A 26,250-nucleotide genomic window follows, 5' to 3' on the forward strand; every position below is an offset into this window, starting at 1 on the left:
AGTCAGGAGGAATTTTGGACCATTCCTCTTTACATAACTGTTTCAGTTCAGCAATATTCTTGCGACGTCTGGTGTGAACTGCTCTCTTGAGGTCATGCCACAGTACCTCAATCGGGTTGAGGTCAGGACTCTGACTGGGCCACTCCAGAAGGCGTATTTTCTTCTGTTGAAGCCATTCTGTTCTTGATTTACTTCTGTGCTTTGGGTCGTTGTCCTGGTGCATCACCCAACTTCTGTTAAGCTTCAATTGGCGGACAGATAGCCTAACATTCTCCTGCAAAATGTCTTGACCTGAATACATTTTTCCGTCGACGATATCAAGCTGTCCAGGCCCTGAGGCAGCAAAGCAGCCACAAGCAATGATGCCCCCTCCACCATACTTTACAGTTGGGATGCAGTTTTGATGTTGGTGTGCTGTGTTGCCATTCTTCTCCACACGTTGTGTTCCTTCCAAACAACTCAACTGTAGTTTCATCTGTCCACAGAATATTTTGCCAGTAGCGCTGTTGAACATCCAGGTGTACTTTTGCAAACTTCAGACATGCAGCAATGTTGTTTTTGGACAGCAGTGGCTTCTGCCGTGGTGTCTTCCAATGAACACCATTCTTGTTTAGTGTTTTACGTATTGAAGACTTGTCAACAGAGATGTTAGCATGTTCCAGAGATTTCTAAGTCTTTAGCTGACACTCTAGGATTCTTCTTAACCTCATTGAGCATTCTGCGCAGTGCTCTTGCAGTCATCTTTGCAGGACGGCAACTCCTAGGCAGAGTAGCAACAGTGCTGAACTTTCTCCATTTATAGACAATTTGTCTTACCATGGACTGATGAACATCAAGGCTTTTAGAGATGCTTTTGTAACCCTTTCCAGCTTTATGCAAGTCAACAATTCTTAATATTAGGTCTTCTGGGATCTCTCTTGTTCAAGGCATGGTTCACATCAGGCAATGCTTCTTGTGAAGAGCAAACTCAAATTTTGTGAGTTTTTTTATAGGGCAAGGCAGCTCTAACCAACATCTCCAATCTTGTCTCATTGATTGGACTCCAGATTAGTTGACTCCTGACTCCAGTTAGCTTTTGGAGAAGTCATTAGGGGGTCACATACTTTTTCCAACCTACACTGTGAATGTTTAAATGATGTATTCAATATAGACAAGAGAAATTCTAGAATTTGTGTGTTATTAGTTTAAGCACACTGTTAGTCTATTGTTGTGACTTAGATGAAGATCAGATCAAATTTGATGACCAATTTATGCAGAAATCCAGGTGATTCCAAAGGGTTCACATACTTTTTCATGCCAATGTTGTGTGTTAAATTTAGGGGTTTTGCCTTTGAGTAATTGGACCAATGTGAATCACTGAGCAATGTCATGCTAAATTGGTGTTTGATTATGATTTGGAAACTGAAGGATTGATTTGACTTGAGTATGTTAATAACTATATGAGTGAAGCAATTCATGTATTATGGATTGCTTGTTTTGATTGCTGTTGTGAACTGAAGATATTGACACTATTCTCAGCATGCCCTGGTGAATGGAGAAGGTGACCTCTGATCCGGAAAGTGAAACTGATCCCAATCTATTTGATCTATAAGCATTGCCTTATAAATAGTGGAATCATGATGCTTGTCCTGGGTCATGTTCATTAGGTACCAAAACAATACATTTTACTTAAACCAGGAGTCATTACCTGGATTTGTCCAACAAGGTATGCTAATTTTAGTTTCTGGGATGGAAATGGTTATTTCCACCATGCTGATCCATTGCAGTGTAATAAAATAACATTTTGTCACTTAGCAAACTCCATTGTTGCATGCACAGCATTAAATATTTGCTTTTTACTGTCTATGAAGATATAGCCTTGAATCATGTAAATTGTATGCATCTTTTGTTTTTCTTTATGGGTTCATGCAGGTGACTGTATCATGACCTCCCCAGACAAATTGGTAGAATGCGTGTTAGAGGTTGAAATGGGAGACGGTGCTAAGTTTCTTGGGAGGAGGCTGAGACCGTGCTATAGCAGCCGGTCACATGCAGGAAACCATGCAATGATTTATTGCTTTTATGCTTCTTGTCTTATGAAGAATGTATGCATTTTCTACATGTGAATTAATGTTCATAAATCTTGTACCTTTATTTTAAATTGAGGGCTCTCAATGGGGGAACGTTTTAGAAATTACAAGATTGTTATAATACTGTTATTGCATCAAATGGTTGTTTTATGCAACAGAATAGAGGGTTATTATAACTCTGTGTTTGTGTGAACTGAAAGTGGGCCTCGGGGGGCTTAAGATTTATGATGCTTTGGGGGATAAACCTAACAAGACCGCATTCCATAGCATGAGTTGGTGTTTCTGTTCTATAGGGTACCAGAGAGAGATGACTCCAAGGTCTCTACACAATGAGAACAGTTTTTACAGCAGATACTGTCTGCTGTGAATTATAAGTAGCTTTCATACAAATCTTACCCTTAAGAACCATTCCATACATCTGTTTGCCATGTAGACTGAAGTGTGTATCTTGGCTATAAAATTGTCGACCAGCCATCATTATCGTAGAGCACTCAATCGATTCACTTTATACGTGTGTTGTATTGACGTGCTCTCTTAAGTGAATAAAGATTTAGTTTAAAAATGACTGACTTGTGATAAGTTTGTCTCTCATTTGATAGTAAACGCTCTATTGAACAAAAACAACCATATCTACACGCACAAATGTATAGTGCGATCAGTATAACATAGAGCCTTCGTAAGATGCCACAAAGCAAGACTACATGTATTTTCAGATCTCGCCCTCCCATCAGTATACCGGAAGCCGTCATAGGGTTTATCATTCAGCGGGCGACGCACAGACCTGCCTTCCTCCTCGGCAATTATGTGTGAAACACATCTCACTGACCTAGAAATGCCTAGGACATGATGAAAACAAGCCCAGATTCTCCCAGGGTGAAATTCCTCTTTAATAAAGGACGTGGGCAGAGAAGAGGTTGAGTGGAGACAAATCTTGCACACAAACAACAGCATAGAACAGAGAAGTGAGACAATGAAAGAAGAGAGAGAGAGAAGGGAAATAGATACCATAGTCTGGTAAAGCCCATAGATTGTAAAGAACAAAGTTTTCTGTCCTCTGGACACAGTGCGTCTGTTAGAGATACATATTAAAGAGAAAAAAAATGGGGGAAAGAAAAAGGAAAGGGATATGTGATTCCTCTTGTAGAACAGTGATTTATGTCAGCAGAATAACAAACAGCCAGTGACAGGTTGCCGGTGCCTGAAAGCAAGGAGACGATGTGAGCAGTAGTCGAGAGAAGCTGTAGCCAGTCATAGTCCTGAATCACCCACTCCAATAGAACATGCAAGGAACCATGGGGAGGGTAAAGAGCTGGAGACTGTTCAAGTGTTTGAGCTTGATTGTTGAAGTGAGCTTGGAAGTGTTGGAAGCTTAGCAGCAGCACACACAGATATAGGTGTTTGCTTATGTGATTGCAAAAACTCAGGTAGACCCCTTGGTTTGTGGGGGGCCCACAGAGTAGGAGAGCGTGAGGTTGAGCCCAGAGAAAGCGGTTGAAGAGGGGCTATAGGTGGGCTTGCCTTCTGAGGGGCCTGCAGCAAGTTTAGGTTGGACAGGTTGCCTTTGCTGACTGTGATGCAAGCGTTGACTGTGTTGTTGGCAATGTCTCTATGGCTCACAGCACACTGGCTCTCTGTCACTGGCCACCACATGCATGCTGCCTAGAGACGTGGCTAGTCTGGAGTGGCACAGGGAGCTGGCAGAGAGGAGGCAAGGGGTTAATTGAGTCAACATGGAACCATGAATGGCAGCATCCTGACTTGAGATTCTGAGGCTACTATTGAATATGATCAGCCTGGCAGGAATAGAGCACACCAAATGGATCATATGTATCAGACTATAAGGTGCTTTGACTGCTAATATGCCTGCAATGAGCATTGCTTATGAAACAGCCTACAAGGGGGCATCCTGACCTATCAGCCTCTGAGGCTGCTATTGAATCTGATCAAGCTCTGAGGCTGAAAGCTAATCTGATCAGCCTGTCAGGAATTCTCTAAATGTAAATATTATCCACAAAACATGAAGTGTCCCTTATAATTCTACACATATCAGTTATGGAAGCTAACAACCAACACAGATAACTAGCTAGCTAACAAGACAACCTAGCTAGCCATATTAGCTTGCTGCCATCCTGGATAGCAAGCTAGCTAACAAACACAAAAAGATTGCTCATCTACAACAATCAGTCTGATATAATATCAGTGATATGTCAGTATAAAGTTGCCTTAATTATGGAAGATGCTAACTTTATTACCTTTTTTCCTCTAGGCTTCAGCTTTCTGGCTCTGTTTGAATGTGTCTCAATGGCTCAATGTTCCTTGCATGTGATTGGCTCTGGTCTTGGGGGCGTCACGTAGCCTGGGAGACAGTGCTGCCTCTCAGGGTTGCCTGTCAGACGCTGTTCATGGCTTAAATGCCCCACGAGTGAGCAGCTCAAAGCAAGGTTCCGTCAGGAAACTCTAGTCAGTCTTTATCTCAGCTGATCAGTGTGCAGCATGCTACCAAATATTGACAAACTCGCCTACCTAATGTACGTTGACCAGTCCAGCAAAAATAATTGCAGTGCAATATTGCTAGTGTTTTTGCCCACCACCTGCTTTTGGTTCTGCTTTTCTGTCTGTCAGGAGGGAATGGCAGATATTCGGCTCCCTGCCCGTAGCTTGACTTTAATACACATACTGAACAAAAATATAAACACAATATGCAACAATTACAAAGATTTTCCTGAGTTGTAGTTCATATAAGGAAATCAGTCAATTGAAATAAATAGATTAGGCCCTAATCTATGCATTTCACAAGACTGGGCAGGGGCGCAGCCATGGGTGGGCCTGGGGAGGCATAGGCCCACCCACTAAGGAGACAGGCCCAGCCAATAAGAAACCAGTTTTCCCCACAAAAAAGGCTTTATTACAGACAGAAATACTACTCCGCACCTTGAGACATCTGTGGCATTGGGTTGTATGACAAAACTGCACATTTTAGGGTGGCATTTTATTGTCCCCAGCACAAGATCCACCTGTGTAATGATCATGCTGTTTAATCAGCTTCTTGATATACCACACCTGTCAGGTGGATGGATTATCTTGGCAAAGGATAAAATGCTCACTAACCAGGATGTAAACAAATTTGTGCACAAAATGTGAGAGAAATAAGCTTTTTGTGCATGTGGAACATTTCTGGGATCGTTTCTTTCAGCTCATGAAACATGGGACCAGCAATTGACATGTTGCGTTCGTAACATATAATACCAATTGTAATTTGTAACGTATCATACGAAATGGGTGATGGACATCCACAAATTAATGCATACCACATGAAACGTAACGTATCATACTAAATGGAGTGTCTCGGATTTACATACAGAATAATATGAAATGCTCTGAGACCAGGTTGGATGGCACTCTAATAAATGCAGAAAATCGGCAATCAAAATAAACTTACTACAGCAACCATGTTATTTTTGGGAAGCATAGTTCAGACATATAAAGTTTGTATGTGAAAACCACTTCTAAGATGCAAATATTCAGTTGTTCCGAACTCCTTACGAAAAAGAGTCAGAGTGCCGTATAATTGCAGTATGCTGCAAATACTGCATCTAAATACTGCGTTTTTTTACTGCAGTAATTTTGCAGTGTAACTGCAACCAACCATGATATTTTGTTTGTTTTTTCGCGTTGTTCGTAACTTGTTTTGTACATAATGTTGCTGCTACAGTCTCTTATGACCGAAAAGAGCTTCTGGACATCAGAACTGCGATTACTCACCTCAGATTAGACAAAGATTTGTTTTTCAATAAATCAGACGGGAGGGATATAATACAGACACCCAACCAGGCCCAGATCCCCTTCATTCGCTGGAGAAGGAAATTGAGATTCCGTGGAAAAGATCAGGATGCCTTGTGAGGATCATGCGACGAGTGGCTAATCTGCCTTTGCCTTCCATCCTGCTAGCTAATGTTCAGTCGCTGGAAAATAAATGGGACAAACTGAAAGCATGTATATCCTACCAACGGGACATTAAAAACTGTAATATCTCATGTTTCACAGAGTCGTGGCTGAAGGACAACATTAAGAACATACAGCTGGCGGGTTATACACTCTATCGGCAGGATAGAACAGCAGCCTCTGGTAAGACACAGGCGGGGGCCTTTGCATATATGAAAACAACAGCTGGTGGACGATATCTAAGGAAGTCTCAAGGTTTTGCTCGCCTGAGGTAGAGTATCTCATGATAAGCTGTAGACCACACAATCTACCTAGAGAGTTTTCATCTGTATTTTTTGTAGCTGGCTACATACCACCACAGACCAATGCTGGCACTAAAACTGCACTCAATGAGCTGTATACCTCCATAAGCAAACACGAAAATGCTCATCCAGAGGCGGCGCTCCTAGTGGCCGGGGACATTAATGCAGGGAAACTTAAATCAGTTTTACCTAATTTCTATCAGCATGTTAAATGTGCAACCAGAGGGAAAACAATTCTAGACCACCTTTACTCCACACACAGAGATGCATACAAAGCTCTCCATCTCCCACCATTTGGCAAATCTGACCATAATTCTATTCTCCTGATTCCTGCGTATAAGCAAAAATTAAAGCAGGAAGCACCAGTGACTCGGTCTATAAAAAAGTGGTCCGATGAAGCAGATGCTAAACTACAGGACTGTTTTGATAGCACAGACTGGAATATGTTCTGGGATTCTACCGATGGCATTGAGGAGTACACCACATCAGTCACTGGCTTTATCGATAAGTGCATCGAGGACGTTGTCCCCACAGTGACTGTACGTACATACCCCAACCAGAAGCCATGGATTACAGGCAACATTCGCACTGAGCTAAAGGGTAGAGCTGCCGCTTTCAAGGTGCTGGACTCTAACCCGGAAGCTTATAAGAAATCCCGCTATGCCCGCCGACGAACCATCAAACAGGCAAAGCGTCAATACAGGACTAAGATCGAAATGTACTACACTGGCTCCGATGCAAGTCAGATGTGGCAGGGCTTGCAAACAATTACAGACTACAAAGGGAAGCACAACCGAGAGCTGCCCAGTGACACTAGCCTCCCGACAAGCTAAATAACTTCTGTGCTTGCTTCGAGGCAAGGAACACTGAAACATGCATGAGAGCATCAGCTGTTCTGGATGACTGTGTGTTCACGCTCTCCGCTGCCGATGTGAGTTAGACCTTTAAATAGGTCTTACTCACATCATTGAGAGCTTAAAGTTCCTTGGTGTCCACATCACCAACAAACTAACATGGCCCAAGCACACCACAACGATCGTGAAGAGGGCACGACAAAACCAATTCCCCCTCAGGAGACTGAAATGATTTGGCATGGGTCCTCAGATCCTCAAAAGGTTTGACAGCTGCACTATCGAGAGCATCCTGACGGGTTGGATCACTGCCTGGTATGGCAACTGCTTGGCTTCCGACCACAAGGCACTCCCGAGGGCAGTGCGTGCAGCCCAGTACATCACAGGGGCCAAGCTTCCTGCCATCCAGGACCTACACTGCGTGCACAATTATTAGGCAAGTGAGTATTCTGATCTTATCATTATTTCTATTCACATTTTTGAACTCCAAACCATATAAACTTGAATGCTTATTGGATTTAATCATTTTCACTAGTTGAAGCATCAAGATTGGGCAAAGAAATACCTGAAGACAGATTTTTCAAAGGTTTTATGGACAGATGAAATGAAAGTGACTCTTGATGGACCAAATGGATGGGCCCGTGGCTGGATCAGTAATGGACATAGGGCACCACTTTGAGTCAGGTGCCAGCAAGGTGAAGGAGGGGTACTGGTATGGGCTGCTATCATTGAGGATGAGGTAGTTGGACCTTTTCGGGTTGAAGATGGACTGAAACTCAACTCCCAAACCTACTGCCAGTTTCTGGAAGATTCTTTCGTCAATCAGTGGTACAGGAAGAAGTCCTCAGCATTCTAGAAGGCCATGATCTTTATGCAGGACAATGCTCCATCACATGCATCCAAATACTCCACTGCTTGGCTAGCCAGCAAGGGCCTCAAAGATGCCTGAATAACGATCTGGCCCCCTTCCTCACCTGACTTAAATCCTATTGAGAAATTGTGGGCCCTTTTCAAACGTGAGATTTACAGTGAGGGAAGACAATACACCTCTTTGAACAGCATTTGGGAGGCTGTGGTTGCTGCTTCAGCGAAAATTGATCGTGAACAGATCAAGAAACTGACAGACTCCATGGATGGAAGGCTCATGGCAGTTTTTGAAAATAAGGGTGGCTATTCTGGTCACTGAATATTTTTGAAAGGCCAAAAATGTTATATAATTGTAATTTTGTATTACTTATCTGTTACACTTACTCTAAAAATTGAGAATCAACAAGTGAGTTGAGAGAAATTATTTTTGTAATTTAGTTGCCTAATAATTCTGCACACTAATAGTTGCCTAATAATTGTGCACACTTATATATTTCCCTGAGAAAGACAAAACTCACTTTTCCTTTGTTAAACATTCAGGTTTGAGGTTCAATAACATTTTGGATTGACTGAGAGCATTGTGTTTGTTCAACAATAAAATTAATCCCGAGGAATACAATTTGCCTAACAATTGTGCACGCAGTGTATATACCAGGCGGTGTCAGAGGAAGGCCCTACAAATTGTCAAAGACACCAGCCCCCCTAGTCATAGACTGTTCTCTCTGCTACCGCACGACAAGGGGTACCGGAGCGCCAAGTCTAGGTCCAAGAGGCTTCTAAACAGCTTCTACCCTCAAGCCATAAGACTCCTGAACAGCTAATCAAATGGCTACTCAGACTATTTGCATTGCCCCCCCCTTCTACGTTGCTGCTACTATCTGTTATTTTCTATGCATAGTCACTTTAATAACTCTACCTACATGTACATATTACCTCAATTACCTCGACACTGGTGCCCCCGCACATTGACTCTGTACCGGTACCCCCCTGTATATAGCCCTGCTATTGTTATTTACTGCTATTTTTTTATTTTCTTAAAACTGCATTGTTGGTTAAGGGCTTGTAAGTAAGCATTTCATTGTAAGGTCAACACCTGTTGTATTCGGAGCATGTGACAAATACAATTTGATTTGAATTTACATGTCCTAAAAATATGAAAGATTGCTCAGAAAACCAGGTGTTTTAATCGGTGTATGCTTACTTTGATTTTGACCTTACGCCAATTAAAATAAGCAGAGTAAGGTGTTAACATGACTATTCCATAATCTACCTACAGCCATAATCAGTTAAATATCGTATGATTACTGTGGATATAAACATACTCTGGTAACTCTCCGGTGTTCTAAATCAATAGTTGTTTTGTAGTCTGAAAATGTCAGAATCATTAACTTGCTTGACCATCCTGTAGGTCATGTAACTGTTTGTTACATGCAATATGCTTTGAAGACTTCAGACAGATGTTGCTCTCTGGTATTGTGATGAAACAAAGGTGTGGTTGAATGTATTCTGCAATTGTGTCTTATAGTCTCGCCATAGGTCTATTCAGTGGCAGAAAAAGTTTGTGAACCCTTTGGAAATACCTGGATTTCTGCACAAATTGGTCATAAAATTTTATCTGATCTTCACCTAGGTCACAACAATAGACAAACACAGACTGCTTAAACGAATAACACACAAATAATTATACGTTTTCATGTCTTTATTGAACACACCGTGTAAACATTCACAGTGCAGGGTGGAAAAAGTATGTGAACCCTTGGATTTAATAACTGGTTGACCCTCCTTTGGCAGCAATAACTTCAACCAAACATTTTCTGTTGTTGTGGATCAGACCTGCACAATGGTCAGGAGAAATGTTGAACCATTCCTCTTTACAAAACTGTTTCAGTTCAGAAATATTCTTGGGATGTCTGGTGTAAACTGCTCTTTTGAGGTCATGCCACTGCATCTCAATCGGGATGAGGTCAGGACCCTCCAGAAGTCGTATTTTCTTCTGTTGAAGCCATTCTGTTGTTGATTTACTTCTGCGTTTTGGGTCGTTTGGAAGTATGCTTGGGGTCATTGTCCATTTGGAAGACCCATTTGCGACCAAGCTTTAACTTCCTGACTGATGTCTTGAGATGTTGTTTCAATATATCTACATAATTTTCCTACCTCATAATGCCATCTATTTTGTGAAATGCACCAGTCCCACCTGCAGCAAAGCACCCCCACAGATTGATGCTGCCACCCCCATGCTTCACAGTTGGGATGGTGTTCTTTGGCTTGCAAGCTTCCCCCCTTTTTCTACAAACATAACGATGGTCATTATGGCCAAACAGTTCTATTTTTGTTTCATCAGACCACAGGACATTTCTCCAAAGTACGATCTTTGTCCCCATGTGCAGTTGAAAACCGTAGTCTGGCTTTTTTATGGTGGTTTTGGAGCAGTGGCTTCTTCCTTGCTGAGCGGCCTTCAGGTTATGTCGATATAGGACTCGTTTTACTGTGGATATAGATACTTTTGTACCCGTTTCCTCCAGCATCTTCACAAGGTCCTTTGCTGTTGTTCTGGGATTGATTTGCACTTTTCGCACCAAAGTATGTTCGTCTCTAGGAGACAGAATGCGTCTCCTTCCTGAGCGGTATGAAGGCTGTATGGTCCCATGGTGTTTATACTTGCTTACTATTTTTTGTACAGATGAACGTGGTACCTTCAGGCGTTTGGAAATTGCTCCCAATGATGAACCAGACTTGTGGAAGTATACAATCTTTTTCTGATGTCTTGGCTGATTTCTTTTGATTTTCCCATGATGTCAAGCAGAGGCACTGAGTTTGAAGGTAGGCCTTGAAATACATCCACAGGTACACTTCCAATTGACTCAAATGATGTCAATTAGCCTTTCCGAAGCTTCTAAAGCCATGACATTATTTTCAGGAATTTTCCAAGCTGTTTAAAGGCACAGTCAACTTAGCGTATATAAACTTCTGACCCACATTTCATTAAGTCCAGTTTCGTCATGTATATGTGTGGTACATTAGGTTTATTTTGTTCTTGTTTTATTGTTGGCCTGTGTACAAATGAGGCCTTAAATTATTTTTCCAATATGTTTTTTTCTACTATTTGTCATGTGAAGTCAATTTTCATGTACAGAAATTCAGCGCAACACAAGGGGTGGAACAGTGGCAAAGGTACCCACAGGACAAACAGAATAATATTAGTTATTAGTGAAATAATCTGTCTGTAAACAATTGCTGGAAAAATGACTTGTGTCATGCACAAAGTAGATGTCCTAACCAACTTGCCAAACTATAGTTTGTTTTTGTTAACAAGAAATTTGTGACGTGGTTGAAAAACAAGTTTTAATGACTCTAACCTAAGTGTATGTAAACTTCCGAGTTCAACTGTATGTGCCTGCATAAGGTAATTCTGAATACCAACTACTGAGAAGTGCATAGGAAAGGCATACATTTCCTAAATCTGAATCGGACCCGTAGTTTGGAGAAAGAGCTTGCTCTTGATATGCTCCTCAAACCACAAAATGTGCTTAATGGACTGTGTAATGGCTCGAAAAACCTGAGGCCATGCATTCAATGTTAAGCATCACATTTTATGTCTCTTTATACATGTCTCTTCATGCATGAAAAATACAAATTAAATAAGGAAGAATGAAAAACAACACATACACCAGTTACTTTGAACATTAATATATTTTCTTTTTTATTAAGACAAGAACTCATTTTTTTTGTAAAAATGTCTATTAATGAACCAATACAAAATGTGTATGGGAATGTGGATATCTTTTTTCTTCATTAATACACATTAACATTGCCCAAGTAGACCTACAGCAGAAAGACAAAAATAATCAATGAAGACAATGAATTGATAAACAACCAAACGTCCTGGGAGGAAAACCAAACATGAGAGACGTGTTTAAATTGATAGTTGCACAGCCACAGCTGAGTGTGTTCGGTTCCTGTGTCATTTTAACAAACTGTGTACTCATACATTATGAACTATGTCTATACAAAGTCATACTTAAACACATATTATACAGTTCACTGAATATTTAAGAAAATACATAAAACATGTACAGCTTAAATGCAAAAAAAAAAAAACACCAGTTGTCTCTTGATCTAAAATTATTAGTGGTTTTTTTTCATCAATTTGTGGTGGGGCCTAGACTTTGCATTCTACCTGAGATGCAATCACACCATTCAATGCACATGAACCTGAGACCAGTGGTGTAAAGTACTTTAGTAAAAAATACTTTAAAGTACTACCAAGTCATTTTTTGGGTATCTATAATTTACTTGGTTATTTATATTTTACTTCCCTACATTCCTAAAGAAAATAATGTACTTTTTACTTCATACATTTTCCCTGACACCCAAAAGTACTAGTTACATTTTGAATGCTTAGCAGGACAGGAAGATGGTCCAATTCACACACTTATCAAGAGAACATCCCTGGCATCCCTACTGCCTCTGATCTGAATGACCTACTAAACACAAATGCTTCGTTTGTAAATGATGTGTTGGAGTATGCCCCTGGCTATCAGAACATTTTTAAAACAAGAAAATGGTTCCGCCTGGTTTACTTAATTTAAGGAATTTGAAATGATTTATACTTATACTTTAGATACTTATGTTTATTTTAGCAATTCCATTTACTTTTGAGACTTAAGTATATTTAAAACCAAATACTTTTAGACTTTCACTCAAGTAGTATATTACTGGATGACTTTCACTTTTACTTGAGTAATTTTCTATTAAGGTATCTTTACTTTTACTAAAGTATGACAATTGGGTACTTTTTCCCCCACCGCCTGAGACAGGAATTAACAAAAGAATGTAAAAAGTAATTTGATAAAATAACACGGTCAGACTACCAAGTTAACAGTACCTTGAGTCACAAAGGGGCATTTCATGAGAAAAATAAAACAGATAACAACACCTAGGAAAAATAAATGACAAAAAAAAAAACTTCTATACCTTTCTGGACTTTTCACATCCATCCAAATAGTTGTCCATCATCGAATTATATTTGATTTCAGTCTTCATATCACCGGTGTTAAGTAGGTGCTCATACAAATTAACATTTGTTTTATGTCAACTATGCTCGAGGTGCATACTTTCCACAATACACTCCTGTTTCCTATTGGTTCTGAAAGTGGTCCCCATTCCAAACCACAACACACATAAGTAAAAGGTTAAAAAGCATAAACAAACATATATATCGACCCAGTCCACACAGCGGTGAGTACATTTAATAAAATCTCCACCTACAGAGAGAGTGAATAGATGTGTTCACTTGGTAAGAACATACTTTTTTAGGTCCAGTTTTGAATGGAAGCCACCACACTTTTTATCGAAGCGAAATAATGCTCAATGTTAAATACAAGTCACACAACCTCAATCTAAACAATGGTAACATTCTCTCTGTTGTTTGTTCCGTTTAAACAACAGAGGGAACCCAAAATGTTTCATATGATGTCACAGTTTAAAATGAAGCATTTAAACGAGTCAGGAAGCCACCGCTGTCCTGATAAACAAACAGCATTGTCGTCGTGGTACAGTGTTAAATCAGTGATCGCTCCTTTTCCAAGATATCATATTTGGAATATATGTCAAATCAAACATGAAAGCAACTTCTCCTCTTCAACCTCATTGTCATATCAACCACCTCAGCAGGACAGTAACTAAATTGAACAGCAATGCTGACTGTGGTGATGTAGAAATGAAATGAGAAGTAATAGATAACAAAAAATGACTTTTGGCATTCCCCAATTCTCCCCCACTGGCCCTTTCAACATGGTCTCATCTTAAAGCTTAGGCAGGTCATTCACAAAGAAAGAAAAGATAAATGGTGCACACTCACATACATGCAATGTGGTGTTGACTGACTGTTTTGGCAACTGAAAATGGTTGCATCATGACAAGACCATGTACAGTCCAGAGGCTGAGGTGTGATGGTAGTGGCATAAGGCCGTCTCCAGTGGTAATTCCTAGTGACACACACGCTCCTCAACTGTCATCACCCATTCAGGAGTGTTATACCGTATGGAGTGACAAAACTCACAACAAACAGCTTGTGATAATCATAAAAACCACAAAATTATTCTGTCATGAAATTCCACTAGGATGTAAAAAATATTTCCTGGCACGTGTTTATGTATAATACATTGGTGTAAATTTATTGGCTGGACAAAGTTTGTATATTGTTGGAACTACTGAACTGTTTTGTCTTGAAATCATATCCTTTGTAAAAATGTCTTAGATACAATGATTGTATGTTCTTTGCTCAGAAGCTATGTATCCCTTATTTATCACCATCTCCTTCAAAATCCTATAACCCTTTTACAGCTGTAGTTCTAATTTTACACACAAAGCTGGAATAATACAACTAAATGTGCTATTTACCTGTTCAGTATATACCAAGATGAAGGTAGTATCACTTTATTAATGTTGATTGCAGTAAGTACCTCACAACCTAGATTGATATCTCTCTTATAATGAGAATATTCACCTTTGATAATCAACATAATAGTTTGGAGATGTCTTCCGGTCATTTCGCATTAAAATGAATCCTATCAGTATTACATAGTTTGTTTTTTCCCCTAACTATATTACAGCTTGGCTAAACTGAGGCATCTTGATTTAGAGACAAAGGGTGAGTACAACACCAAAGAAAACATTAAAAACAAATTATTTTTGTCAGATTCAAAAATCTTAATGAGAGAGGATGTAAAACCCAAAAATGTCATCACAAAAAAAGAAATGCCTGCCGGGGGATTGCGGTTCCATTCAGTTGGAACAGAACAAAAACATCATTGTCCAGAGAATAAAAGGTGAAAATAATGAATTGAAAATGCCTCTAAGTTCAGCATAGCGAGGGTGAAATAATGTGCCTTCTACTTTCCTTATTCCAAATTGTGGCAATCTTTTAAATGCGCTGGCATATCTAATTTGAAAAACAAATTGAAGAGACAGAGGAAGGAATACAAGTGATCCACGGTGATGAGGAATTGGCCCCGATACAAAGAAAACAAGGACAGTTTTCGAGACCAATTGTCCTCTACTGTCTTCCTTTAGATTATATTTCTGTGTGTTTGTGTTTTGAAGAGGGGGGAGGGGGCACAATGTTATTTATGGGTAATAATATTTTCCTCATATTCATTTTTCGAATATGATATGTAAAGCGTTGGATGTGTTTTGGAGCTTTCAAAAGGTTTGGAAAAAAAGAAAGGTGGTGGTTGAGACCTGGCCTGCTCACAGTATAGTGGAAATAGGATTCTTATGAGCTTTTGGTATGCAGGAGAGGACATGTGTGCGAAAAAAGTGGGAGAGATGAACAGAGCCGCTGTGTAATTTTACCCTCATAGGAAAGCCAACAGCACAATGATAATGAAGAGAGTGGAAGAGGGAGGGGAGCAACAGGGCATGTTGATGGGGGTAAATAAAGAATGAATAGAAAATAAATTCAGAACAAGGCACAGAATTTTCTGCAAATGGTTGAACTAAACAAAATTCGTACCAGCAGTTTTGGGAGGTGTCGCATGGTGACGCTCTCTTCTACAGTGATATCTGGCAACCCCCAAACCCCCCACCCTTACCAAAAACCTCCCCTCCCAATCTTTCCACCTTATACACACAAAACCTTTCCTCCTCAGCTGCAGAGACTGGACAATACATTGTTCAATCCCGGGCAATGACCCCTAAAACCAACCTACCCAACCTAATCCAACCAATTCTCAACCCCAAGCAACCCCCCCTCCCCCCAACCCAAAGACAGCGTGGTGTTCCACAGAAGACAGTATTGGGGCCCTGTGATTTCTATATGTAGTACTCCTTCTTCTCGTCCGAGTTGTTGTGGCCCCCCTCTGCGTTGATAATGGCCGTGTCTGCATCTGCTGCATCGTCGGCTCCTTTAGCTTCATGCGTGAAGTAGGTACCTGAAGGGGGGGGGGGCAAGGAATGATAAAATGGACACTTCATTGCTAAGCTCCTGAATTCTTACTCAAGTTTCCTTGATATTAAGAAGCAAATCATTGAACCAAAACAAACCATGAGGTTTATTGTAGAATATTTGATCTCATAAAATACATTATTAAAATATAATCATATTAAACTCATAATTATGTCCATTGGCACACCAACACAAACTCTAACGGAAACTGTAACTTAAAAGTTATATATCAGCTGCTAAGTTTTTAATTCTTGTAGGTCAATTATTTATTTGCCACTGTAAACCATTACAAACAAATAATTGTTTTGCCATTTTTTGTTAATCCTTGCCTAGTTAAATAAAGGTTAAATATATATATTTTTAAAAACCTCTCTGTTGGCATTCCTAGTGTGGCATTCAAGATTCGCACATGGATATACAGATTCTGCTTCAGCTCGACTCACAACTTCAAATTAACCTTGCCAAGTTCACCGAACGAGTGGGAATGAGCAATCCACTTCAAACTTCATTTCTGACAGGGATTATTTACATCCCAACACTGTTGGGCCTGATAATGAAGGCGATAGCCCAGATCAAATGGAGAAGGGCAGGGAGTAATTTAGAATCAAAACCAAAACCAAGGGCTGCACTCCAAAGACCACCCCTTCAAAAGGACAGTAGCCATAAAAGAGAAGAAATCTGATTGGGCTCAGGCGGTATGGTAGAATTCCTAAAACAGTGTTCAGGGAGAGGGAAGTGGATTTTTGATAGCCCAGGACAATATTAGTATGATACTGAGTAAAAAAAATCATGACATTATAGTGTGTCTGTGTACTTTTTAACCTTGTGATTCCACAGAGGTGCTTCTATGGATAGAAAACAAAAGGGTTTGTCACACACCTTTGTGTCTTGCAAAGTACCGTCCCAAAATGATGAGTAGACAGAGCATGGCAAAGACAACCACAGCCACCACTCCTCCAATGACTGCATGGTCGACCGCTCTCGGTGCTCCCTCTCCAGCTCTGGAATCTGTAAGTACAGTAACAGAAACAGCTTTTAGAGAATCCACAAACAGTGCATGCTAATGGAGGACATCACACCCACTTTGGTGGATCTCCAAAGAAATAATGATAACATTAATCCTTCATAGTATATTGTCAGCTACTCCAGCCTAAAATAAACAAATGCTGTTTGCAGTTGGAAAAAATGGCGAAATGAGAATTGTGAAAACATTTCTGAAATCACAGCAATAAAGGCCATGAAGATTCTTTCTAAAACACACAATATTATTCAGGGAAAATGTATATTTTATATTCCAGCTTCCACCATAATGAAACTAAATATATTTACATTTTAGTCATTTAGCAGACACTCTTATCCAGAGCGACTTACAGTAGTGAATGCATACATTTCATACATTCTTTTTTTGGTAATTCTTTGTACTGGCCCCCTGTGGGAATCGAACCCACAACCCTGGTGTTGCACACACCATGCTAGCGTTGCAAACACCATGCTCTACCAACTTAGCCACAGGGAAGACATAATATATAATGAACTGAATTTTATAAAATGTCCAGAATGTGGTAAGAGTTTGGTTTATGAGCCAAAATTACTGTTTTTGGAGAACTGCTATACAAAATTAATTTACATATCACATAGCGTGTTATCCAATTTACAGTACGAGCATGCATAACTCTACTGTGGTTGGCCATTTAACTGAATGGCAGAAGAAGATAGTGGAACATTTAAACATGATTTATGAAGTGATACGGGTGGTTCTCAACTTCAATCTACCAGAGCAAGCACCGCTGTTCAAATAAATCTGGACCCTGCCGTGTCTCCAGTCAGAGCTATTGAAATACATTTAGCCTGCAACGACTAAAAGTGCAGTTTCCAGGCAATTTTTTTGAAAGATTTATACCAGTTTGGCCTGAAGAACAAGGCAGGCCTCAGAGGCTCCAAACCGTAATGATATGTGAAGGTTATTGATCATGTGTAGGGATCCATGACAACCAAAAGTTAATGGCGGTTTGTGGACTTGATTGGTTCTTCACGGCGCAAAGGAGGAAAATCTTTCATCAATAGCTCACACTCTGCTAGGAAATGATTTTGGGTGAGAGAATAGATAGGAGACCGGGGGCTTTCGACAAGACCTTACGTCATTGAGAGAGGGAAAAGTTTCAGATTCAATGAGGGATTATACATTTGTAAAAGTGAGGCTTTGGTAATAGCCTATGCCATATCACAGCTACATTCCCGTATACTGTATATCAAAGACTAACCGATTCGATTTTGTCATTCCGGGCGTTTAATTCCAGACCTATGTATGTTTACAGGTGCATCATCTTCAAAGAGCTATCCCGAAAAGATAGGAAGGCTAGAGGGAATGGAGAAGGAAGGAAAACTGAACAACCGTCCTCTTTCCAATCGACTCACATCCACCGCACTCATCGCTAGCCTGAATCCCAGCTTAAGGAATTACTTGTTAGACTTGCCACAATTTATTAAACGATAACGAAGAGAGAGAGAAGCCCATGCTGTTGGGCAACATGGTCACCCTCTTCCTTACCCAACTCACCTCATAAACAACTCACTGGTAATACTGGGGGGAGAGAACAGGAAGGGAGGCGAGAATGGGAAGGGGGAGAGAACGGGAAGGGGGGAGAGAACGTCGCAGTGCTACCTGCCAAACTCAGCCAAACTCAACCAAACATTACTTGATAACCCTAATAGGTTATTTTGACTTCAGATTTCCTTTTTCCGCGCTGGGCAGATTCAATTAAAGTCTGCAGAAATCCTTCTGACACTTAATTCGCTCTTGTCAGGGAGGGAGGTAAAGACGTGCGCTAACACACTTTCCTATTAAGATGTTAATGTGGACTTGGGCTACGCCAGTCTGTCATCCTGGGGGATAAACAGAGGCCTATGGAAATGTCAAGGAATTTTGCTCTCTCCCCTCCCCCTGAATAAAATGACTTCCTTTTTCTGTACTGGATGAGGGACTGGTGGATGAGGGAGGAGGTACTGGGTCCATGGTGGGTTTGACATTCCACTCAGTACTTGACACTAATTAACATAAACTGACAAATGGACTGGGCTCGGGGAACCGACTGTCGCCTCCCATCCTACATCAGGAGTGATCTGACCCCCAGTTGACCCCCACCCCTCCTTTGCCATCTCTGTCGGCCCACCCTCCCTTGCCAGCCTCAGTGCAGCGACTGTAGACAAATGACAGGGGGCTAGGGAACACAGGCAACAAAAATCTAACTGTAGATTGGAGTTTATGATGGATTGCAGCGAGGGGCGTCACTCAGGTCATAACGCAATCAGAAGAGGGGGAAATTGTAATTTGATAAAAAAGTCCACTGTGAACCAACATTGTTGCATTGTGTAATTTTAGAGAGGGCCAGATGGTTTGGAAATGAGTTTCTTCACTCTCATAATACAAACCAATGAACGCCTAATCTCATCCAGCCCATTCTGCCCCAGGAATATTCAATAATTCACAGAGAATTGGCATGGTAATGTAAACCCCTGAAATGTCCCTCCATCGAAATTGACTGCAATGAGTCACTTAATTATACGTATTGCATGGTGCTTATAGATGAGTCATTACCACCAACAACAATCCTTGTTAAACACTTAGGATTTAATGGTATAAAACTGGAGCAACGGAGCGTCCGTACCTTTCTATACTTCAAACAGATATTGGCGTTAACAAAAATATAACAAGTTGTATATTTTCAGTTGATTGACCCAAAAATCTTTAGGCAGATTAACCCTCCATCATGTGGATTAAAACCAAGACTTTATTCAATCAAAAACAGGTATAAGATAGTTTTCAGGGTGAGGCAACACAACAATTCTTCATGTGTTGCACACTGGAAATTATATCCAGTTGACTTTTTTGTCTCACACAGTGCACCTGGTTTAAAATGAATCCAACTGTGCATTCTCGCAGCACAACAAAGTGTTGTTATGTCTTACCTAGAAACACCTGTTTCATGTTTTGTCTGAACAGGGCCCGAGTGTAAACGTCAGTAAAACCAAATGCTTTTGAAGCCGAAGTGCCAGCACCCAGTGAGCACAGCTAGGTACTCAGATCTCTTTATCCTCCATCACCCATCTTCTCCACAGGTGGCCCCCCCGTGGAGAGGGGAGATTGTTACAGACACGGCGAGATGGCACATTGGTGCTACCAGACGGCGGACGTATTTCTCCATCCCCGGGCCTGGGGTGTTCCCCAGATTCCTACCCAGATGCTGGAGCCCCCCCAAGGCCACACACTAGTCCTTTTAATTCTGCATTGTTCTTATCCCCAGGCTATCTTAACCCTGGGCTAAGCTTTAGACCTGGGCTAAGGATTCACACTTGTATTCCAAAGCACTGGGCTTATGGACAAACACACATGCTATCTCTGCCACGTGACCAATATTAATTTATTTATTTTCACATTATTTCCTCTTGCTTCTAGCCTTTTATTTCCAACAGTGATGGTTTGAATAAACCGTGCTGTTTGCCTGTCTGACCACGGAAACAATGTTTCACTTTTGACATATGATATCGCCCCTGTACAGTGAATGCTGTGCATGGACGAGAAATTTGTAAATTGATGAAAGAACGAGATTATGCTCTAAAAACAGCCCTAAAATCCAAATTAGAGCATGACAGACGTAGGTTTACCATGTTGAGAAATAAGGTGATGAAAGAAATCAGACAGGCCAAGGCAAACTTTTTTATTAACATAATTGGTGAGGCAAAGGGAAATTCTAAATTGATCTGGGAGAATCTAAAAAAGTTAACAGGGAAAGACCATAGTAACACCGCAAAAAGACTAGAAATCATGGTGAATAACAATCTAACACAGGATGCAGTTGAAATAGCAATAGCCTTCAATTCCTACTTTATTGACTCTGTCAAGGTACTGACATAGAACCCCTCCACTGGTTTATTGGGCTCAGTGCTAGTGAATGACGCTCAACCTGTCTTCATCATAAGGGAGGTTTCTGAGTCAAAGGTGAACAAGGTGATTAGCTCACTAAAGAACTCTAAATCCAAAGATGTGTTTGGGCTGGACTCTACCTTTCTTAAAAACTACAAAGAGTCACTCATTGGCCCCATTACTAAGGTCACCAACACATCTATTGGTCTGGGGGTGTTTCCAAGGGTATGGAAGTCAGCCATAATAACGGCCATCTTTAAATTGGGCGACCCTGCTGATGTGAGTAACTACAGGCCCATTAGTATACTACCTGTAGTGTCGAAGGTTGTTGAAAAGTGTGTAGCAGAACAACTGATTTCCCACCTCAACAACAGCCCCTTCACATTACACTCCATGCAGTTTGGCTTCAGAGCGAAACACTCCACAGAAACGGCCAACTGCTTTCTTCTGGAAAATGTGAAGTCCAAGATGGACAAAGGGGGCGTTGTTGGGGCTGTGTTTCTGGACCTAAGGAAGGCTTTCGATACTGTTAACCATGAGATTCTCATCACAAAATTGTCCAAGTTCAACTTTTCCCCCGATGCCTTGAGATGGATGAAATCATACCTTGAAGGCAGAACTCAGTGTGTCAGAGTGAGCAATGAGCTGTCGCCCACTCTTAGCTATGATGTGGGCGTGCCCCAAGGGTCAATACTGGGGCCCCTCCTGTTCAGCTTGTACATTAATGATCTGCCTTCCGTCTGCACTGGGTCTGAAGTTCAAATGTATGCAGATGATACAGTGATATATGTGCATGCAAAGAGCAAACAACAAGCTGCACAAGAACTCACTACTGTAATGGTCCAGGTTACAAAGTGGCTCAGTGACTCGTGTTTGCATCTCAATGTGAAAAAACAGTTTGCATGTTCTTCACAAAGAGGGCAACAGATGCTACTGAGCCAGATGTCTATGTGTCAGGGGAGAAGCTCCAGGTGGTATCTGATTTTAAGTACCTTGGAATCATACTTGATTCCAACCTCTCTTTAAAAAGCATGTGAAAAAGGTAATTCAAATAACCAAATTCAACCTAGCTAATTTCCGATTTATACGAAATTGTTTGACCACAGAGGTAGCAAAACTGTATTTCAAATCGATGATACTCCCCCACTTAACATACTGCTTGACTAGTTGGACCCAAGCTTGCTATACAACATTAAAACCTATTCAGTCTGTCTACAAACAGGCTCTCAAAGTGCTCGATAGAAAGCCCAATAGCCATCATCACTGTTACATCCTCAGAAAGCATGAGCTCCTGAGTTGGGAAAATCTTGTGCAATACACCGACGCATGTCTTGTATTCAAGATCCTAAATGGCCTGGCTCCCCCTCCACTCAGTATTTTTGTAAAACAGAAAACCCAAACATATGGCAGCAGATCCACAAGGTCTGCCATGAGAGGTGACTGTATAGTTCCCTTAAGGAAAAGCACCTTTAGTAAATCTGCTTTCTCTGTGAGAGCTTCCCATGTCTGGAATACACTGCCATCAGACACACATAACTGCACCACATATCACACTTTCACAAAATGCATGAAGACATGGCTAAAGGTCAATCAGACTTGTGAACATAATCCCTAGCTGTGTATTGCCGCTTTCCATGTTGTCTGTTGTCTGTAGCTTGTGAGGTGTGGAAACACTTTGTTGTTTTTATGGATTTTGTCTTGTTGCTTTTTGTTCTATGTTGCTCTGTCTGTATGCTACATCTTGCTTGTCCTATGTTGCTCTGTCTGTATGCTATGTCTTGCTTGTCCTATGTTACTCTGCGTGTGCTCACTGTTCAATGATTGTCTATATTGTAATTGTTTTTAATAACCTGCCCAGGGACTGCGGTTGAAAATTAGCCGGCTGGCTAAAACCGGCACTTTTACTGAAACGTTGATTAATGTGCACTGTCCCTGTAAAAATAAAATAAACTCAAACAAATTCAAACATAAACTTTTCTGATCCAGCCGAAATCATGCAACAATAATATTATCATGGATCGCTATATCCAATTAAATGTCAATAGAAAAGCTATGAAAACAGATGAAAATGAAGCATTTGCTGCCCTTCTAGTTGGAGAGTTTGTGGCTTCAGTTGGCTAGCTAAGTGAGATGTTAGCCAGCCTGCAGAGCTATCATTTTTGTTAGCCATAGCAACCAATGTTTTTGCATGGATAAAAGTATTTGGTTTCCTTGTCAATTTTTTGTCCTCAGATGGGAGTACTATAAATGTACTTATGAAAATACCATGCAGAACGCGTCACAGGCTTCACAAGCATATGTAAATTAAGTGAATGTACAGCTTTTGTGATTGGACAGTGAAAATTCTGTGTGTTGTTCTTGACCCCATTTCACACTGGCTATTTTGGCACCATGTTTCTGGGGCTGCAGCTAGAGTGCAGTATAACTGCAGTATGTGGCAAATACGGCATCCAAAATAACAGTTTTTTTTACTGTGGTAATTTTGCAGTGTAAATGCAGTTAGAGTGCAGTATAAATCAAACTTTATTTGTCACATGCGCTGAATACAACAAGTGTAGACTTTACTGTGAAATGCTTACTTACAAGCCCTTAACCAACAATGCAGTTCAAGAAGAGTTAAGAAAATATTTACCAAGTAGACTAAAATAAAAAGTTATAATAAAAAGTAACACAATAAGAATAACTAGGCTATATACAGTGGGCACCGATACCGAGTCAGCGTGCGGGGGTACAGGTTAGTTGATGTAATTTGTACATGTAGGTGGGGGTGAAATGACTATGCATAGATAATAAACAGCGAGGAGCAGCCCGGTGGCGATTTGACTAATTGTTCAGGAGTCTTATGGCTTGGGGGTAGAAGCTGTTGAGGAGCCTTTTGGTCCTAGACTTGGCGCTCCGGTACCGCTTGCCGTGCGGTAGGAGAGAAAACAGTCTATAACTTGGGTGACTGGAGTCTCTGACAATTTTATGGGCTTTCCTCTGAAACCGCCTATTACATAGGCCCTGGATGGCAGGATGCTTGACCCTAGTAATGTACTGGGCCGTTCGCACTACCCTCTATAGCGCCTTACGGTCAGATGCCGAGCAGTTGCCATACCAGGCGGTGATGCAACCGGTCAGGATGCTCTCGATGGTGCAGCTGTCGAAACCTTTGAGGATCTGGGGACCCATGCCAAATCTTTTCAGTCTCCTGAGGGAGAAAAGGTTTTGTCGTGTCCTCTTCACAACTGTCTTGGTATGTTTGGACCATGATAGTTCGTTGGTGATGTGGACACCAAGGAACTTGAATCTCTCGACCCGCTCCACTACAGCCCCCCTCGGTGTTAATGGGGGCTTGTTCGGCCCGCCTTTTCCTGTAGTCCACGATCAGCTCCTTCGTCTTGCTCACATTGAGGGAGAGGTTGTTGTCCTGGTACCACACTGCCCGTTCTCTGACCTCCTCCCTATAGGCCGTCTCATCGTTGTCAGTGATCAGGCATACCAATGTTGTGTCGTCAGCAAACTTAATGATGGTGTTGGAATCGTGTCTGGCACGCAGTCATGGGTGAACATGGAATACAGGAGGGGACTAAGTACACACCCCTGAGGGGCCCCAGTGTTAAGGATCAGCGTGGCAGACGTGCTGTTGCCTACTCTTACCACTTGGTGGCTGCCTGTCAGGAAGTCCAGGATCCAGTTGCAGAGGGAGTTGTTTATTCCCAGAGTCCTTACTTAGCTTAGGGATGAGCTTCGTGGGCACTATGGTGTTGAATGCTAAGCTGTAGTCAATGAACAGCATTCTCACATAGGTGTTCCTTTTGTCCAGGTGAGAAAGGGCAGTGTGGAGTTATTCTGCAATTACTGCATCCAAAATACCAGTCGACTGCAGTTACTCCACTTTTACTGCAGTTTCAAAACGGTAATCTTTTTTTGTAAGGGTGGGCTAAGGTGCAGTGTAAACGTGCCTGCTATGGGCCAACCTGGTGGGCCAGCCTGGTTACGCCACTTCGATACAGCTATGACCGGAAGTGACTTTTCGGAGCAGGTTAGGAGAGCATTTTGGCTAACCATAAGACTTTTCCTAACCTTAACCTAATTATTTTAACCTGCTACATTAATTATCCTAACCTACTGCCTAAGTTCTCCTAAGCTGCTACCAAAGTCACGTCCAGTTGTAGCTGTATCGAAGTGGAGTGTTTTTAGGGAATCTCGGAAGGCCTGTCTCAAACTCAACTAAGCTCATGCATATGTAACCGATGTGAAATGGCTCGCTAGTTTGCGGGGTGCGCGCTAATAGCGTTTCAATTGGTGACGTCACTCGCGCTGAGGCCTTAAAGTAGTTGTTCCCCTTGCTCTGCAAGGGCCGCGGCTTTTGTGGAGCGATGGGTAACGATGCTTCGTGGGAGACAGTTGTAGATGTGTGCAGAGGGTACCTGGTTCGAGCCCAGGTAGGGGCAAGGAGAGGGACGGAAGCTATACTGTTACACATGACGAGGGAAAGTGTCTGAGGTGGAAAGTTAGAATTGCATGCACATATACAGGCAAGGCTAAAAACAGGCCTCAAAAGCAGAATGATTTCAATGAATACTATTTACCATTATGTCCAGAAAGGTGATATCGTATTGTGAACTGTACAAAGAAAGTGCTGAATAGATGGGAGCAAAATGAGTGAAGGTAAAGAATGAAAATTTGCAACCAACAACTTTTGCTTTTAGAAACATCTATGTAAATCTAAAGACAAGGATTATTTTCAGCTGCCAGAATACAACACTCAACCCAAGGAAAGGTGATGTATTGAATTCAGAGAGCCGTTCTCTCCTTTGTATGCAGAAAATGGTAGACAGAACGCCAATAGGATAGTCTCTAGATCTCCATCAGACAACAACTGAAACTCTGAACTTGAGTACAAACATCCAAGTGACATTTAATTCTGGGTTTTCAAAGTCCAAAACAAAAACCTAAAGAGAAAGAAGTATAGGTCCCAACAAAGCTCTGTGTGGATACAGGACCTTGGGGTTGAAGTGAAATACCAGTGTGAACACAGTCTTCATGAGGGGAAGGAAAGGATGACTCTCAGGGGGTGTCCATCTATAGACCACAGTGGGAGTGCTATCACGCGGGGTTACTCTCAAACACACTTTCCTGATAGAGTTGGTGACCGGCCCCTATAGGAAGTCACCCGCGGACAATGGAGTCACATTTACACTCGCTGAGGGCTGGTTAGCTTGAAGAGGGTCGAGGCACTCTGCTTTCCACACCTTTTGTAACCCGAGACACATCCTCCAACACTCAGAGAGGAAAACACAGGCGTGATGTAGTCTATAGTGTTTTTCTGCTATGATGTGGCGACATGTCGTGTGTGAGTAGCAGC

At 41.4% G+C, this 26,250-nt stretch overlaps 1 protein-coding gene across 4 annotated transcripts in view; it reads right to left on the reverse strand.

Annotated features, from left to right (window-relative positions):
* Positions 1 to 11,702: 11,702 nt before the first annotated feature.
* cadm1a (cell adhesion molecule 1a) overlaps positions 11,703 to 26,250 on the reverse strand; it is a 432,273-nt gene continuing 417,725 nt past the window's right edge. For all 4 annotated transcript variants that reach the window (XM_014137379.2, XM_014137381.2, XM_014137380.2 and 1 more), the window contains 2 exons: positions 16,859 to 16,987; positions 11,703 to 15,965 (listed from right to left, as the gene is read on the reverse strand). In XM_014137379.2, coding sequence (XP_013992854.1) covers positions 15,847 to 15,965; positions 16,859 to 16,987 — 248 coding nt within the window. In that variant the 3' untranslated portion in view covers positions 11,703 to 15,846. The remainder of the gene's footprint in view (positions 15,966 to 16,858; positions 16,988 to 26,250) is intronic.

Source organism: Salmo salar, chromosome ssa13 (assembly GCF_905237065.1).
Source record: "Salmo salar chromosome ssa13, Ssal_v3.1, whole genome shotgun sequence".
Lineage (NCBI taxonomy): Eukaryota > Metazoa > Chordata > Actinopteri > Salmoniformes > Salmonidae > Salmo > Salmo salar.